The sequence below is a fragment of the Mirounga leonina genome, unplaced genomic scaffold (assembly GCF_011800145.1).
Source record: "Mirounga leonina isolate KUSES-001 unplaced genomic scaffold, KU_Mleo_1.0 Mir_171, whole genome shotgun sequence".
In the NCBI taxonomy this organism is placed as follows: Eukaryota; Metazoa; Chordata; class Mammalia; order Carnivora; family Phocidae; genus Mirounga; species Mirounga leonina.
The window spans coordinates 7,875,161-7,891,258 of record NW_023270436.1 but is presented as its reverse complement, the minus strand read 5'-3'; the positions used below and the strand labels follow the sequence as shown (position 1 = coordinate 7,891,258).

The 16,098-nt window shown below is 53.0% G+C and overlaps 1 protein-coding gene across 5 annotated transcripts in view; it reads right to left on the bottom strand.

Moving 5' to 3' along the window:
- CAMKK2 (calcium/calmodulin dependent protein kinase kinase 2) overlaps window positions 1-16,098 on the bottom strand; it is a 48,294-nt gene continuing 32,196 nt past the window's right edge. Inside the window, exons 10-17 of one of the 5 annotated variants that reach the window (XM_035016973.1) lie at window positions 15,677-15,876; window positions 15,210-15,263; window positions 12,596-12,669; window positions 12,412-12,499; window positions 11,151-11,279; window positions 6,481-6,581; window positions 5,919-5,961; window positions 1-3,094 (exon numbers count right to left, since the gene is read on the bottom strand). In XM_035016973.1, the coding sequence (XP_034872864.1) occupies window positions 2,930-3,094; window positions 5,919-5,961; window positions 6,481-6,581; window positions 11,151-11,279; window positions 12,412-12,499; window positions 12,596-12,669; window positions 15,210-15,263; window positions 15,677-15,876 (854 nt within the window). In that variant the 3' untranslated portion in view covers window positions 1-2,929. The remainder of the gene's footprint in view (window positions 3,095-5,918; window positions 5,962-6,480; window positions 6,582-11,150; window positions 11,280-12,411; window positions 12,500-12,595; window positions 12,670-15,209; window positions 15,264-15,676; window positions 15,877-16,098) is intronic. The other 4 variants (XM_035016976.1, XM_035016975.1, XM_035016974.1 and 1 more) reach the window with 4 other exon arrangements.

Sequence of the window (16,098 nt, the reverse complement as noted above, 5' to 3'; positions counted from 1 at the left end):
TTTGCACCATTTTGCTGTCTGTTTATTTCAAGTTTACAGAGAAGCTTAAACATCTGTGGAAAAACACCAAAGGCTTATTTTTCTCTTAAATTCATGTACTTTTAAGTGATAAATACACAGTATTTAACTTTGTACACCTGATAAAAGGAAAATGCATAGTAGAAAGGATCAGGAATAAAACAGAAGCATCGGGCATTAAATCAGACACAGAATAAAAAAGTCAGCAGTCCCACGAAACTCGGCCCATAAAGCTGCAAAGGGGATGGGAACCGACGACCTTGAAAGCTTCTCTAGCACCTTGGAAGCAAGTGGAGGTCATGGTTCTTCCCCCCAGCAATGCAAAGCTCCCCTTTGGAAGATGAGTGAGAGCAATAGGTTGAGCCCATGCATCTAAATGCTCAGGTATTCGCCTCTTCGTTCCAGAAAGGCTTTAAGGATGGGAGCCCTAACTCACGGGAAAGGCCAAATCCCTGGGGAGATGGCCTCTCCAGCCCCCAGAGCCAACAAGGGGCTAGCTAAGGCTTTCTGGGAGCCTCCGGTAAGCCTGTGGAAGAGACGAGGAAAGTGGAGCAGGGCAGAGGAAGATGGGGCAAGAACTTGCGCAGGCCCCAGGTTGCTTACACCAAATTGGTCCCACAGATGAGCCAGCAATGGAAGAAACTGATAGGGCATCCTTTTTGCTCACCCGGAGAAGCTGCCCATGATGGCTTCTCCCCTTTCCTGACAGAGCCAGCTTCCGAAAAACCAGTGTTTGTACTCCAAGAGAACGGTAACCCTACGCTTGACAGTAAGGCCCTCTGCTTATACTGTTTGAGGGGTGCAGTTCCTTCGCACAGCTTTCTTCGGTGTTTCTTTGGGGAAAAAAAGTTATGAACCCACCTGCCTAAACAGCCGGCATTCCGCGTATGAAACCTTACGTGGGGAGTTCTGTGGCGGAAGAAACGGTCTTGCCCGATGCAGCTGTGTAAACAGGAGTTCTGCAGAGAGCGTGCTACCTGCCCGCCCCGGGCGAGCCGCTCGGCCAGGCCACAGTCACACAGACAGGCCGGGACTAAGGACAGGTTCACCTGAACTACTGCAAGGTGCTTATTGCAAACTAACCAGACCCCATCTGCTCCCAGAAGGGGTGGTGCCTATAAGTACAAACAAGCGCAGGAACGCCAGAGGAAGTACCAGGTTACAAAAAGAAAGCAAGCAGGCCAGACAACCCTTCATCTGACGGTTGTCCTTTGCTCTTGGAAACCAGCATTCCTTAATTCTGTACTGCTTATAAGACAGCAAGAAAAGTCTGGCTAAATGACAGGCAAGAGCTTACGAAGGTCTGTGGAAGCCAAGAACACCCAGGCTCTGTGGATGCGCTGGGTAGCGGGGGCACGAGGCCTTGCTCCCATCTCTCTGCAAAAAGTCCTCCTACCAGCGATGATCAGACAGAAACTACAGGAGAGCATGTCCTCTCAGCCCAGTTCGACACTATTTCCCCCAACCAGAGTCCACAAAACACTGGGAATCTCCCCGAGCAAAGGCCTTCCTGTTTTCCTCCCCCGTGAACTTCACCCTCCTCCATGTGTGGCTCTGAGAAGAAGTCACACTTGAACTGCAGTGAGAATCCCCAGTACGAGCGGAAACCCAAAAAGATAAACCTTTTCTGTCTGGGACTGTTGGCTTACAAAGCAGAACTCCCTGTGCCAAGCCCTGGCTCTCTTGGACCCTGAGGACCACTCTGGGTTTCAACAATTCTCTCTAAAAGGGCGCCCCAAAGTTCTTGTGTAGATCCTAACAGAGCTTTACCGGTAAGGATGATCTTTGTGTTTCCGCTGAAGCCGAGTATTTCCTCACTGGCCCTCCAGAAACTAAGTGCTTCACTGACTGCAACAATCAGCTAGTATTTGAGAAAATAAAACCTCGGCAGTCTCTAGAACACACAGGTTACAAACAGACCAAGCTGCTAATATACAGGCACAGATTTCATTGGCTCTAACTCTGATCACATGCCTGAAGCCGTGGAAAGTATCCTGGAAGCTCTAAATGATCTCTGAACTACTCTAGAGTTCAGTCTAGTTAGAGAATTGAAAATATTTTATTTACTCGTAAGCCATGTAATGTACATGGAAGTGTAGGATTTCACCCTGAAGTTTTTGTCATTTAACAAGAGATTGACCAGAGCTCCGTTAATATTTCAGAAACTCGCTGTGAGTGGCTATCAGTCCTTTAGGTGAAACCTCCCCCCCCACCCCCCGCCCCACAACAACCACGGAACGCCCTTCGAGGGGGGGAAAATCCCCTTTGCGAAGCAATTAAGCTTCAAGCCCTTTCCCTTTTCCTGACTACAACTCTACCCATAAAAAAATGTGAAGTCCTTACAAATAAGGTGCATCGAAGCTCCCTGCAGCTTACTGAGGGCTAGCCCTGCCCAGACCCCGTGAGTCCACAGTCCTGGAAGGTGCCACGGGCCTGGAGTTTGGGGCCTTCGGGGTTTGCAGGAGGAGTGACACCCCCTCTTCCTCTCCCTTTCAAACGCAGCAACTAACTCTGTGGTCTCAGCCCACACCGCCAGAGTTTTCTGCCGGTTTTGCATGACTTACAAACCCCACACACATTCACCTGGTATATCTGACATGGTTCTGAGTTCACAATGAAGGATTTTTGGCATAAAAACGTTTTAAAAAGCAATTGTCCCAAAATGCATGTGGCTTTGGGTCTGCAACTCCTCACACCCGCCCGTTCAGCCAGCCAGCGGCCAAGGTCGATGTCATGGAGTCAAGTCTTTTTTTTTTTTGTCCCCTTGAAAACAACAAAGGAAGAAAAACAAAACAAAACAAAAACACCAGAGATGACGGTCAAGGCTCTACACACGTGCTGGGTTTCCGTAGGACATGCTGCTATGGAAACGCAGGGTGCAGCCTGCATGCGAGGTCACGCGTCCGGGCAGCTACTCCATCACCTCGTCGGGCCGCAGAGGATGCATGCGAGCGCGGGGGCCGGGGGCCGGGGCCCCCCAACTCTCGGCGCGGGGACCGCCTTTCACAAGAGCACTTCCTCCTCCCCCACGGGGGGCGGGTCGGGGCCCCGGAGGCTGTCTTCGCTGCCTTGCTTCCTGCTCACCGAACAGAAAACCCACGTTAAGGCAAGGCTGCCACGGCCTGAGCCGGCATCTCCCGCGTTCCCGCACCACCTGGAACGTCACTCACTTCGCTCTTCCCTTTAGTCTCTCCCCTTTTCTTGCCTATATGAAGTTTCAAAGGAGACTTTGTATTCCCCTCAGTAAATGGAAAAGCAGCATCATTTGCCAAAAATAGAAAGGAACTATAAAAATAGATGCGAACCTATCTGTATAACACCTAAACTCATCCCATGTGAGTAGTGTGCAGCCAGCGATGGGGCCTGTTCACAGAGGTTTTTAGGTATCTTGACGTGTCCCCCGACCCCAAGCTTCCTTCTTCAGGCTAAGGTTGAAGATTCTTCAGTCACCTGAAGGTGAGCTTCCTGGGGGCAGCAAGCAGGACCACCTGGGTTTGGCCTGGCACAGAGCCGGCCTTTTGGAAATGGTGGTCAAGAGGACTGTCCCCAGCACACAGGCCCATGGGACACCTTGGATGGAGAGAAGGGCCCAACTCTTGGCGATGTGAGTGATCAGAGCAGGAGAGACCAAGGAGGTGGGAGGAAAGGTGTCCTCGTGTCCCTGAGAGGTCATATCCTGAAGTGCGCCCAACTAGACCTGCCTGGGGGTGGTGGGGGGTGGGGGGAACAGACACAGGTTGAACTAAGGAGCTAGGAAGGAAAATCCCTGAGGAGAAGCCCAAATCGCTTGCCACCAGCCAACAATAATGGCCCCTTCTAAGGGAAGCCACTGGGCTTGCCACACCAGACTAATGTCTGCGGTGTGTCCCTGGCCAGAAGCAAAACTCTGTCCCGGCACAAGGAAGAGAAAGCCAGATATCTGTGACCCTCTCTGTTTCAAGAGCAGGCTCATTGGTTTTTGTTTCTGCCAAAGCAGAGGGGGTCAAAACTCCCAGGGAGGAGAGCTCTAACTAGATGTCAAATCCAGGCCTCAATTTCTGCCCTGGAGGCGCCTGCCTGTACCAGCTGGGTGTGGTTGCAGGGGGGGGGGGGGCGTGCGCCCGAGGCCTCCGACAACTGAATGAGCCCTCGGAACTCCAGACTGACTGCTGGGTCATTCGGACAATCAGAGCATCCCACCAGCAGCCTGAGGGCAAGAGCAGGTAATCCCCAGGTTTTGCTGGGACTACTGGTGAGGGAATTAAAGGGGCAGTAAAGCCCTTTGGGCCAATCTCTGGGTATCTTGCGATTTTAAGCTCACTGAAAATAAGAAACAGATGACAGACTTGCACACAGACGGGGCAAACCCTAAAACTTGAGATTTGAGACGAAAAAGGGCAGCCCATTAGGCTTCCACTCACTGCCACCCTGGGAGGCTCAAGGAGCAGGCGGCAGAGAACTGGGGAACCACCTGGCAGGGATGAGGCAGCCTTCTCGGGCTGCCGACAACTGGCCGATGGCTAACTGCCGCTTTCCCTGATCCTAAACTGTTCGCTAGCTGACTACAGGCCCCTGACTCCTGCGCTGCGGGGGCCAGTAAACTTCATCTCGTGAATCAGCTCCCAACGCACAGAAATGGCCGCTTGCTCGTATGTGGATGTTCGCAGCGGCAGGCATTCGTGACAGCCCAAGTGGAGACAATGTCCATCACCGAATGAATGAGGAATAAAATGTGGTCTACCCGTACAATGACATACGGTCTGGCCAGAAACAGGAAGAAGCGCTGACGCCTGCTACATCGTGGATGAACCTTGGAACATGATGCTGAGTGAGAGAAGCCAGACGCAAAAGCTCACACGTTGTACGGCTCCGTTGACAGGGGGTGTCTAGAACAGGGCAACTCCATAGACACCGAGAGGAGATTAGTGGCGGCTGGGAAAGGGGAGTTGGTGGTGACAGCGGAGGGTACAGGGTTTCTTCTGGGGCTAATAAAAATGTTCTAAAATTGACTGTGGTCTTAGTTGTACAAGTCTGTGAATATATTAAAAACCACTGAATCATACCCTCCAAATGGGTGAAACATACAATATGTGAATTATATTTCAACAAAGCTGCTCTTAAAACATAGAAATGGCTTTCCAACGATAAAATTTTAAATGTTAAAAAAAGTTAAGAAAAAATACATAGAAATGACTGCCTGGAGCTCCCAGCTGAGGATGAGGTAGTGAGTTGAGCTCAAAGGAAGGAATCCTAGAACTTCTATCTTGCCATAGGCACTCGGGGAAGGAGAGGCAGCAGGGGTGCTAAGTGTTAATCATCTTAGTCCACAGGGACAAAAATTCCCATCTGTCCTGGGAGCTGCTGGCAATGCTGACAAGGCTATGTGTTGAGAAGAGGGATGGCCAAAGGGAAAAGGTTCAGATCCACCGTGGGGACAGAGGACTCTTACACTAATTTGCAGCAGGCTGGAAGGGAACTTATTTTCTAGGTCTTCACCCATCAGAGAAGAAGGGGTGGATGCCGGAGAGCCCCAGAACACTGCATGCCTGATCTATGCTCTGACCACATGGACCCAGGGCAGGGGCAGCCACGGGACCCTGTTGTGACACAGCTTCAATGCCATTGCCGTGCCCTGAGCATATGTGGGTACCAGACTGGGTCATGAGACCTGGGTGAATTCGCAGGCATTCCGGGTGGAGCGCCATGCACCCGCAGCCCCAGCCCACATGCACGACCCGCCGTCGGGTCCAAGCCCCTGGCTGGCCCTGGTTTTTATCCTAGGTCCAGAGGCCCGCGGCGAGCCTAGGCACAGCGGCCCGAGATGGAAGGACCCTCCGCCCGGGTGGGGATGCCCCGTGCTCTGCAGCTGCCCCCGCCCCCAGGCTCCGGCAGAGGCTACAGCGCAGGCAGGCAGGCATTACCTTGGGCTCAGACAGGGGCTCACACTCCCTGGTTGGTTTTTTGCTGGAATGGCCAGAGGGGAGGGAAAAGGGAAGTAAGAAGGGACACTGGGGATCTCTGAGATGCCTGTCCCCCACCCCAGAGACACTCAGACCCCCAACACCAGCTTCACAGAGCTGCTGCCAGGGGGATTTTGAGCACGGCGCCTCTGCGGTTGACACACAGGGTCACGTGGGTGAGGCAGGCCTTGCTCCTCCATCACAGGGCCCACAATCCCACCATCAAGCATGCATGCTTCCGGGCCACAAAAATGCTTTCTGATTGTCAAGCGGTCCCCCAGGTAAAGTGCAAGGCTCCCTGAGAGAGGTAAAACTGCAGCATGGGTTAGCTGTCCGCAAGAGGAGGTGGGCTGAGCCCGGCGCGGGGGCGAAACTCTCCCTCATGAGCCTAGGAGACCCGGTCTGAGTCATTCCAGGCGCTTCCTTCGCTCCAGGGATGGGCCCAGGCAGGGTGCGCTGGGCAGGGCTGGCCTGTGTTCAGCCTCTAGCTCCCCACCCCAGAGGAGGGCGGGTGGACACTCACGTGAGCAGGTTTCCAGGCGCTGACAGGGAGCGCTCCTCCCGCCGGCTGCCCTCAAACGGGTTCCCGAAGGAGCGTTTCCGTATCATGGTCTTCACCAGGATCTGAAGGACGGAAGAGGAAGCTGAGCCTCCTGGGGGCGACGCCAGGCAACGTCCTCCCCTGCGCCACTCTGCAAGGGCCACCCCCCTCTTCCTCTCTCCCCCGCCCCCGGCCGCTTCCACGGCTCGTGGCTGGCGACAGGCCTTGGGGAGAGCCTGGGCAGCATCCCTCCCACCGAGGACACAAAAGCCAAAGCTTTTGTGACTAGTCCCGTGTCCGAAACCATTCATGTCTCCCTGACTGCCAAGAAGATAAGGTCCACACCCCTTGTCTGACATCCTCCTTTCTTAATCTTGGTCTACCTGAGCCCCAGGGGGGGGACCCCGTGCTCCACGAGAGCTGGCCAGCACTGTCCCTCCAGTAACTTGGCACCACTCATCTCACCCAAGCCATCGCTACCCCTGCCCTCTTGGCCCATCAACCTGTCTCATCTTCAAAACTGGGCCTTTATTTTCGGTGAAAACTATCTGGCCACCCCAACAAGGAAGCAATTATTCTTTTCTGGGCCAAATTCAGGGGCTGCACTTCTTTTTTAGTTGAAATGTAAGCCCCACAGTCGAACACTCACCATTTTAAAGTGTACAGTTCAGTGGTTTCTAGTATATTCACATCACCACTATCTAACTTCAGAACATTTCCATCACCCCAAAAAGAAACCCAGTACTCACACCCCATTGCCCCTCCCCCCAGGCCCTGGCAACCACTGATCTCTGTTCTGTTCTACGGATTCGTCTATTCTGGACATTTCATGTAAACGGAATCACACGGTATGCGGCCTTCCGTGTCGCTTCCTGCACTGAGCACCAGGTTCTCAAGGCTCCTACGGTTGCAACAGGTATCAGTACTCCCTTCCTCTTCGTGGCCAAATAATATTCCTTTGTATGGATACACCTCCACTGGTGGACATGTGGGCTGTTTCCAACTTTTTGGCTGTTGTGAATAATGCTGCTATGAACATCTGTGCGCATGTTTTTGCGTGTGGACCTGTTTTCCCCACAAAATGTTCTCATTTCTCTTGGGTCTGTACCCTGGAGTGGAATCCTTGGATCACGTGGTGACGTTGACCATTCTGAGGAACCGCCAGACTGTTTGCTACAGTGGTTACACCACACGAGGGTCCCAATTTCTCAGAGGGCTGCATTTTAGCAGAGGATGGGCAACACCTGAATGGGTATAAGGAGCTGAGGAAACATCCCAGGACACTGAGGCTAGCCAGCCCACAGGCTGCTGTGGTGTGAGAGGGGACTGAGAGGTCCTAAAGGTCCATCCAAGTCTGAGAGGCGCTGGGGGCAGGCTGGTCCACTGCCAGTCATGGGAACTTGCTCGTGGGCCCCCTCACCCACTCTAACACAGACGGGGTCCCCAGCTTGGTTGGCAGACACCTGCCTGATGAGTGGATCCCTTGGGAAAAGGTACTATTCCCTCATCCCATCCCACGGCCCCTGCTCAGCTACCCTCCTCTGCCTCCCAGGCTTCTGCCTCAACCCTACTGATCTGACCTATCCTCTCCAAAGCCCAGATCTGATTCCCTCACTCCCTGACTTAAAATCTTTCACCCATAGGACTTTGGAACTTATCCTGCTGCTGGCCAGAGGGCCAAGGACGATTCTGGAGCAAGGGAGTGAATGAGTTATTTTTGGTGATGCTTTTGGCTGCTGTATCCTCTGAGGGAATTTTCAAGGAAAAGACCTCAGTCTGAAAGGCACCGGCCCCCACCCCCTCAAGCAGAGCATGGTGCCTCTTCAAGCTGTTTTATGTGTAGAGTGAGCTTCTGAATTGTTTTGTGTGTGTGCTAAGAATCTAAGTATTTTTAAAAAACACGATGGCAGCGCCTGGGTGGCTCAGTCGGTTAAGTGTTACCTTTGACTCAGGTCATGATCTCGGGGTCCTGGGATCAAGCCCAGCGAAGAGTCAGCTTCTCCCTCTCCCTCTGCCCCTCCCCCCCTGCTTGTGCTCTCTCTCTCTCTCAAATAAATAAGATCTTTAAAAAAAACAGAAAAAACAAAAAACAAAACCACTGATGTTCCAAAAGGTGGAAACATCCAGCATCTAAAAAACGGATAAACAAAATGTGGCCTATCCATACACTGGCGTATTACTCAGCCATGAGGGAATGGCATGCTACAACATGGATGCACCTCAAAAACACCATGCTGAGTAAAAGTCAGACACAGAAGACTACATACTGTACGATTCCATTGATACGAAATGCCTAGGAGAGGCAAATCCAGAGACAGAAAACCCACCAGGGGTCGCCAGGGGCTGGGGGGAGGGAAGAGCAGAGTGACTGTTAACAGGTACAGGGTTTCTTGCGGGGGAGGGGATGAAAATGTTTCAGAACCACAGAGGTGACGGTTGCACAATATTATAAATGTAATAAATGCCACTGTATTGTTCACTTTAAAATGGTTAGTTTTATGATACACGAATTTTATGTCATTAAAAAAGAAAAGAAGAAAAGCACTGACTTAGATCCCCTGGGAAGGCTCTCACCGTCCCTCCCTGGCCAAGGCTGGTGTTCTGTGGTTCCTGGAACACACCAGCCCTTTCCTCCACTGTGTCTCTGCAGGTGTCCCTTCCTATCCCCCCCCCCCCCATCCCTGCCCTGTCCCTCCCTGTGGCCTTGTCAACTTTCCTAGCCCTCAGGACCCAGCAAAAGAGGCTCCTCCTCTGTGAAGCCTCCATTCTTGTTCCTCTGTGCGGGCTTGTCACCGTGTAATGGACAGGAGGGTGATTTTTTCTGCTCCATCTTTCTTATGAGGCCAGGAGCCCCACGAGGGCTCATGCTATACCCTGCTCATCTCTGAAACCCTGTGCCTGGCACACAATGGGTATGTGGACCTGGACCTCCCCACTCCAGCCCCTGCCCTCGGATGGCTGCAGTAGCCCCCACTTCCTCCCCAGCGCCCACATTCCATTTTCCACATGGGGTCTTTCCAAGGCCAACTCTGATGGTGCTACTCCCCTGATTCAAACCCTGCAGGTGCTGCCCACACTTCTTGGGACCAAGAATTAAATCTCTGCCGTGGCCTCAGGTCTTGGGTGGTCTGGCCCCTCCTCCTGCCCAGACTCATGTCACCTTCCTTGCCCTGCCTCAGTGGCCCTGGCTTTCTTGAAGCTTCTTGTGGGCCCAGCTTCCTCCCACCAGAGGATCACCACGTTTGCTCTTCCCTCTGCCAGAAACACCCTCTGCCCAATACCACCTCGGCCCAGTAAATACTCCGCCATCCACTCAGTATATATCCACTTCTTCCCGGAGGCCTTCTCCAACCCATCACCTTGGCCACATCCCCCTCTTAGGGCTCCATGGCCCCCCTTAGGGGTACACCTTGCAGCCCCTCTGTTTTGTTGGTTGTTTGTCCAGCATCCACCTCTCCAAGATGGCAGGCCCACCATGTTCGTTTTACTCATCACTGTAACCCCTGCTCCCAGATCGCTAGGATCAGAGACCTTCTCCTAAGAACATCCTGAGCCTGGAACAGAATAACCTGCGGTGGGCACCTGGGTCTGACACCAGCTGCCCCCTGCACTGTGGCGCAGGACATGCGTGCAAGGGGTGGATGGGAAAGAGTGAGTGAGTGTGGGTGAATTTTAACAGTGAAGGTCATGCAGAGGCCCTAGGTGAGGGAGGAGGAGGATGTCAATGGATGTCCCGGCGCAAGGGCTCAGATTTTGGAAGGAGAAAGTGTGTAGGGAAGCAGGAGGGAGAAGTGCAAAGCTGGGAGAGAAGGAGCCAGCATCTGGGCTCCTAAAGGGGCAGTCACTTGAGGCCAGACACTGTGTCTCTGTGGAAAGTCTCACCAGTTCCTTCCAGAGCCCAGGGCCCTGCCTGCCTGCTGGAGCCAGTCCTCACCAAACACACCCCAGGGCTTTCACTGTGGCCTTAGTAGGGTGGCCAGCTGGATTCTGCCCCCGGGACTGCTGCCTGGACCCCAGGCCCTCGAGAATCCTAGTCTCCCTCCTGGAGCCAGATGCCCTCCTGGGCAGGGACTGGCAAGTGAGTGATTCCCAGAGTCTCCAAGGTTAAGCCTGAGGACTCCACATTCTGGGTCCTTTTTCCTGGGTCAGGACCCAAACATAAGGCCATAAAAGCACCGGAATTGGGAGACCCTGCCCCTAGCCCTGGGAGCTGCCCACACAGCAGATGTGAGACAAACTAAGCCACCCACTCTGGAGACCGAAGATCCAGCCAGGAGGGAATTCGATCTTAGAGACCTCGGCTCCAGCTCCCACCCCTGGCACCTGTCCTGGTCCTTCTCCTCCCCCTGCCATGCTCTGAAAGCAGGAATTCCAGAAAAAGCAGTAGGATCTTTAGAGAGGAGCTACCCCTCCCTACAGTCACACAGAATCTGGCTATAGACAGAACTAAAGCTACAAGATGCAGGGGCCTCCTGGCCTGATATGTGACCAGGGCCCAGAGCCTGGTGGCTGTGAGTCAGAGACAGACCCGGCCATCCCCTGACTCTCAGGCCCAATGTCTGCTTCTTAGCTGCCCGCCTGTGTCCCGGCCCGTCCTCGCCGGCCCGCCTCAGGCTGTCCCTGTTCTCGGTCAGTGGTTCGGCCCGCCTTACCACGGTTGCCAGGCTGGGAATGTGTTTGACCGAATTCTCGACCTCCTCTTCGGTCACCTCGACCAGCGTGCAGTTCTCGTCCTCCGATGGCAACGGCTCCGCCCCATGCCTCGTGACCCAGGGGTGCAGCTTCAACGAATGATAGGAGGGGTGAGGGGCAGGCGACTGGCTCCCAGAGGCCGGAGAGCGACACCGAGGCCCTGCCAGCGAGCGGAGCCAGGGAGGGAATGCGGGAGGGCAGAGGTGGTGGCCTGAGATCAGGCATGCAAGAGAGCTGGCAAGCCAGGCAGAGGGTGGGGGGTGAGCGAGATGCAAGGAAACGTGGAAAAGACGGAGGGACAGACAATGGGAGGGAGCCACCAGGCCGGGATGTGCACCGGACCGCATTTGCCACCTGGCCCAGGTCTTGGCAGAAGTGACCAGAATTTGGCATCTGCCTTGTATGGTTGCCCAAGAAGCACCCATCACCCCACAGCAACTTTCCCTGATGCCCCCCGGAAGGCTCTGCTCAGAGAAAGCAGACCCTCCCCATTTCACAGAAGGGGAAGGGGAGGCACAGTGAGACCAGTTAGAAGGACACAGTCAGGAGAGGACCCGGGCAGGGATCTGCCCCACCCCGCTTCCACCCCTGGGGTCCAAGTCCTTATCTGTAACCACTTGGCCTCCCTCTTCTCAAATGCTAGTTAGCTAGATGCCTAGGAGTTCCTGAAGCAAACCTCTAGATTTCTTAGAGTCAGATGTGTGCGTGTGGCACTGGTCAGGGTGTAGGGGGTGCACAGGGATCTCTCCTAACAGTGCTTTCTGCAAAAGCATGGAATTCAGCAGGCTGGGGAGAGGGTATCAACCTGCTCACTAATTTCCTCCCACCCCCACTGAGATTTCTCCAAGGGATGGGCAGGGGCAAGGAAAGGATCCAGGACTTGGGCAGCCGGGGTATGGAGCACACAGAGACCCCATTCTGGTCTCGTCCCAGCAGGGTGGATGCCACCAACCCAAGCCGATCGGCAACTGGCAGCAGATCCCACTGCCACAACCACAGTTAACACAAGTCCAAGTCCTCCTCTCCAACCCCCACCACCGCCAGCCCTCAGCAGCAAGAGGCCCAGGGCACGGGAGGGTAACGATGCCAAGGAGGACGCAGTGCTGTGGACGGAGGGGAGTGAGGCCTGGCCGAGGCAGGGTTGAGCCAAACAATCCCAAGCAGAGGACACAGGCCTGGCCCCTGGTGCACACCCCATAGAGAGCAGTGGCCCCCAGGTACCTTGATTTCCGGCACCACGATCCTTGATTCCGGGTTCTTGTCCAACATGCGGGTGATCAGGTCCTTCAAGTCCTCAGCTATGTCAGGCCTTGCGGGTGGAAGACACATCAAGGGTGAGAAACACACAGAGGACCACCAAGGGCTTGGAGAGGAAGGTGACTTGGGACAGACGGGCAATACTCACTGATCTGGAAATTCCAGGGCCTGACTCTTGATCTTGCTGTGCAAACACATGATCCGCTCGTCCATGAACGGGCACTGCGAAGAGACGGCGGGGACAGGGTGGCCGTCAGCGGCTGCCCCATCAGTCCTGCAAGGGCTACCCGGGGCTGGCATCACTCCACGTGGGTTACAACGGAAGAACAGACGCCCGGGAGCCCACTGCAGCGAGGGAGCAGCTCCCATGCCCACAAGTCCAGAAGCACCCGGAATATCCTTCTACAGGGCTAGAGCCCCTCCCAACCACACTGTGGCTTTCCTCTGCAGCTGTGCTTTAATTTACCTACGTAAACAAAATCAAAGACTCTCCCCACCCACCTGCTGGGTGAACAATAATAATACTAAGAACAATACCTAAGATATAGAAGCAACAGTAGTGATTCGTGAGGGCTTAGGCTGGGCCAGGCCCTGGCCTGGGGTTTCTCAGCACCAATCTTCACCGGCTGTTCCCTGTCTGGAGTGTTCTTCCCACCAACATCTGCATGGCTCATTTTCTCCCATCCCTCAGGTATCTGATCAAAGCTCACCTTCTCAGGGAGGCCTTCCTGAGCTCCTGTCTAAAGCAGATCCCACCCCCCCACTGTCATGTGATTTCTCATCAGAGCGCCCATCCCTGACATTATGTTACATTTGCATGCGTGTACTGTTTAGCTCCTGCGGGGGAACATCAGCTCTAAGAGGGCAGGGACTGTTGCCTGTCTTGCTCCCTGCCGTTTCTCCAGTGCCCAGGAATATCCCGGGTACAAAGCAGGGGTTTGATAAATACCTGTTGAATTAATGAATGCTTGAATTATTTCTGGTGATCCTCTCAGAGCCTTAAGAAATCATAAATATTCTTCTCATTTTACAAAAGAGAAAAACAGAAGCTCAGAGAGGTGACATGCCCTGGGGAGTATAAAGCTGGGATTTACCCAGACTGGATTGACTCTGAAGACTGTTCACACACCACTTCCCAAGTGACAAATCAGTGCTCTCACTCGGGGGAGGAACCAACGACCCGGGAGGAGCTCAGGTGCTGTGCTGGAAAAAAGGAACCTCTGTGTGGGTGCTCAGAAGGTGGGAAAAGGTCACAGAATGTGACCTGGTCCTCTCCTGTCCGAGGAAAATTCTTTCATTAAGAGCAGTAACTTGAGGGCGCCTGGGTGGCTCAGTTGGTTGGGCGACTGCCTTCGGCTCAGGTCATGATCCTGGAGTCCCGGGATCGAGTCCCGCATCGGGCTCCCTGCTCAGCAGGGAGTCTGCTTCTCCCTCTGACCCTCCTCCCTCTCATGCTCTCTGTCTCTCATTCTCTCTCTAATAAATAAATAAAATCTTAAAAAAAAAAAAAAGAGCAGTAACTTGAGATAAGAGTTTGGATTGCACAGGTATATCCTTTTGATAGAACTCATTAACCAGTACACTTCAGATCTGTACATTTCATTAGATGTCAATTTTACCCCAAAAAGAAAAAAAAAAAAAAAAGAACCACAAATAGTGAGCTCTAGCTAATGACTACATTCTGAAGCATCTGGAAGGAAGTGCAGAGATGTTAGCAACTTAATCTGGAATGTGTAAAAGAAAGTAAAACAAGGTGAAGATGGACAGACTTGTGATAAAGCAAATACAGTGAAATGTTTATGGCAGAAAACAGCTGGTGGCTGCGTGGGTGTTTCCCGTAGTTATTTCAACTTTGCTATATTATTGAAAATCTTCTTATCAAATATTGGTGGGGAAGACATTATAAACCACACGACCGGTTTCTTAAGCTTTCCTCCATAAAAGTACAAATTCATGAAAAGGAAAAATCCATGCTTTTATTGCTCACATAATTAATCTGAACTTCAGAGTTAAAAACTGAAGTTCCTAAATACTGATAATAAAAAACAACAACAACAACAACAAAAGAACAACAACGGGGGGGGGCGGCGCCTGGGTGGCTCAGTTGGTTAAGGGGCTGCCTTCTGCTCAGGTCATGATCCCAGGGTCCTGGGATCGAATCCCGCATTGGGCTCCTTGCTCAGCAGGGAGCCTGCTTCTCCCTCTCCCTCTGCTGTTCCCCCTGCTTGTACTCTCTCTCTCTGTGTCAAATAAATAAATAAAATCCTAAAAAAAACCAACAACGATGAAGAGACCAGACAGCATTCCCTAAATCAATAATGTCAAATGGATTTTTCACATCCATTCCAATTCTGTCCCTCCAACAACAGCTTCTGGGGACACACTCTGCTGAGAAGAACATCAAAGCAGCACTGGGCTCAGGAAGAAAGGGTGCCAGTGGCTATTGATTTGTGATGTCTGTCTGGGGTGTCAGAGTGGGGAGAGAGGTGGCACATTTGTTGTCCTTGCCCTAAATCCATCACCTATTACAACCTCTAGAGCCTCTGCCAGTCCTTCTGTGTTAACAGATCGCTTTCCACAGATTGGACTATTCTGTACAGGTATGTACATTTGGAAAGGCACCTTTTTTTCACAGTCGGGTCTAACTGTGGAAATAAAACGGTAAACTCAATGAATAAAGTACTGTCTCTCTGCAAGGGTAACTATTAACCCAGGGGGGCTGCCCAGCAACACCCAGCAGACAGGACACCCCACCCCGTTACCTGGCCAAACACAAAGCAGTACAGCGTCACACCCATGGCCCAAACATCCAAAGCCTACAAGAAAAAGAGAGCTTCATGTAAGGAGACAAAGGGCAGCGGGGGGGGGGGGGGGGGGGCTGTCTATTGCTTCTGGCCGGCCAAAAATCAAATCCTCCAGCTTTCCTCTGAGGAACCACCCCTTCCTGAGTCTGGATCCACCGACTGAGGGTAAACTGATGGGAAGGAGCCTGGAACAGCTGGGGGTACCCACCCACCTGGGCAGGAAACCAACTCAAGAAAACAGCTAAAAGATGGAAAGATGGATTCCTGTTTGAATCCCTGTATCTAGCCAAACCAGAAGCCGCTCTTCATCTACATGATCCAATGGATTCATTGTTTAAGCCAGTTTGGGTCGGATTTCTGCCACTTAAGACTGAAAGGACCCTAACACAGGCAGAACTCAGCATCTCAGGCAGGTCCACACCAACCTTCCCAGAGAAGATCTTCCGGGTCTCCGAGAGCGACTCTGGCGCCATGAAGGCGGGTGTGCCCACGGTGTTAGAGAGGAGCGCGTCGCTGCCCTTGAACTCGTTGCTCACACCGAAGTCGGCAATCTTGATGTGCCCATCTTCTCCCACCAGGAGGTTAGAAGGTTTGATGTCCCGGTGGATGATCTTCTGGTAGTGTACTGGGGGTGGGGTGGACACCAGATGGGAGAGAGGGGGCAGGAAAACCATGTGAGGAGCTCTGCCTAACCTCCAGAGGCCAGAAATATAGACAAGGACCCCAGTGCTCTCTCACGGCCCCCAGGCCCTTCCCAGCCTTACCCTTCCAAACCTCTTGGATACTCCCAGCTTTGAAAGGTAAGGGGGGACAGAGTGTGCTTAAGGAAATTACCCCATCTTCAAAA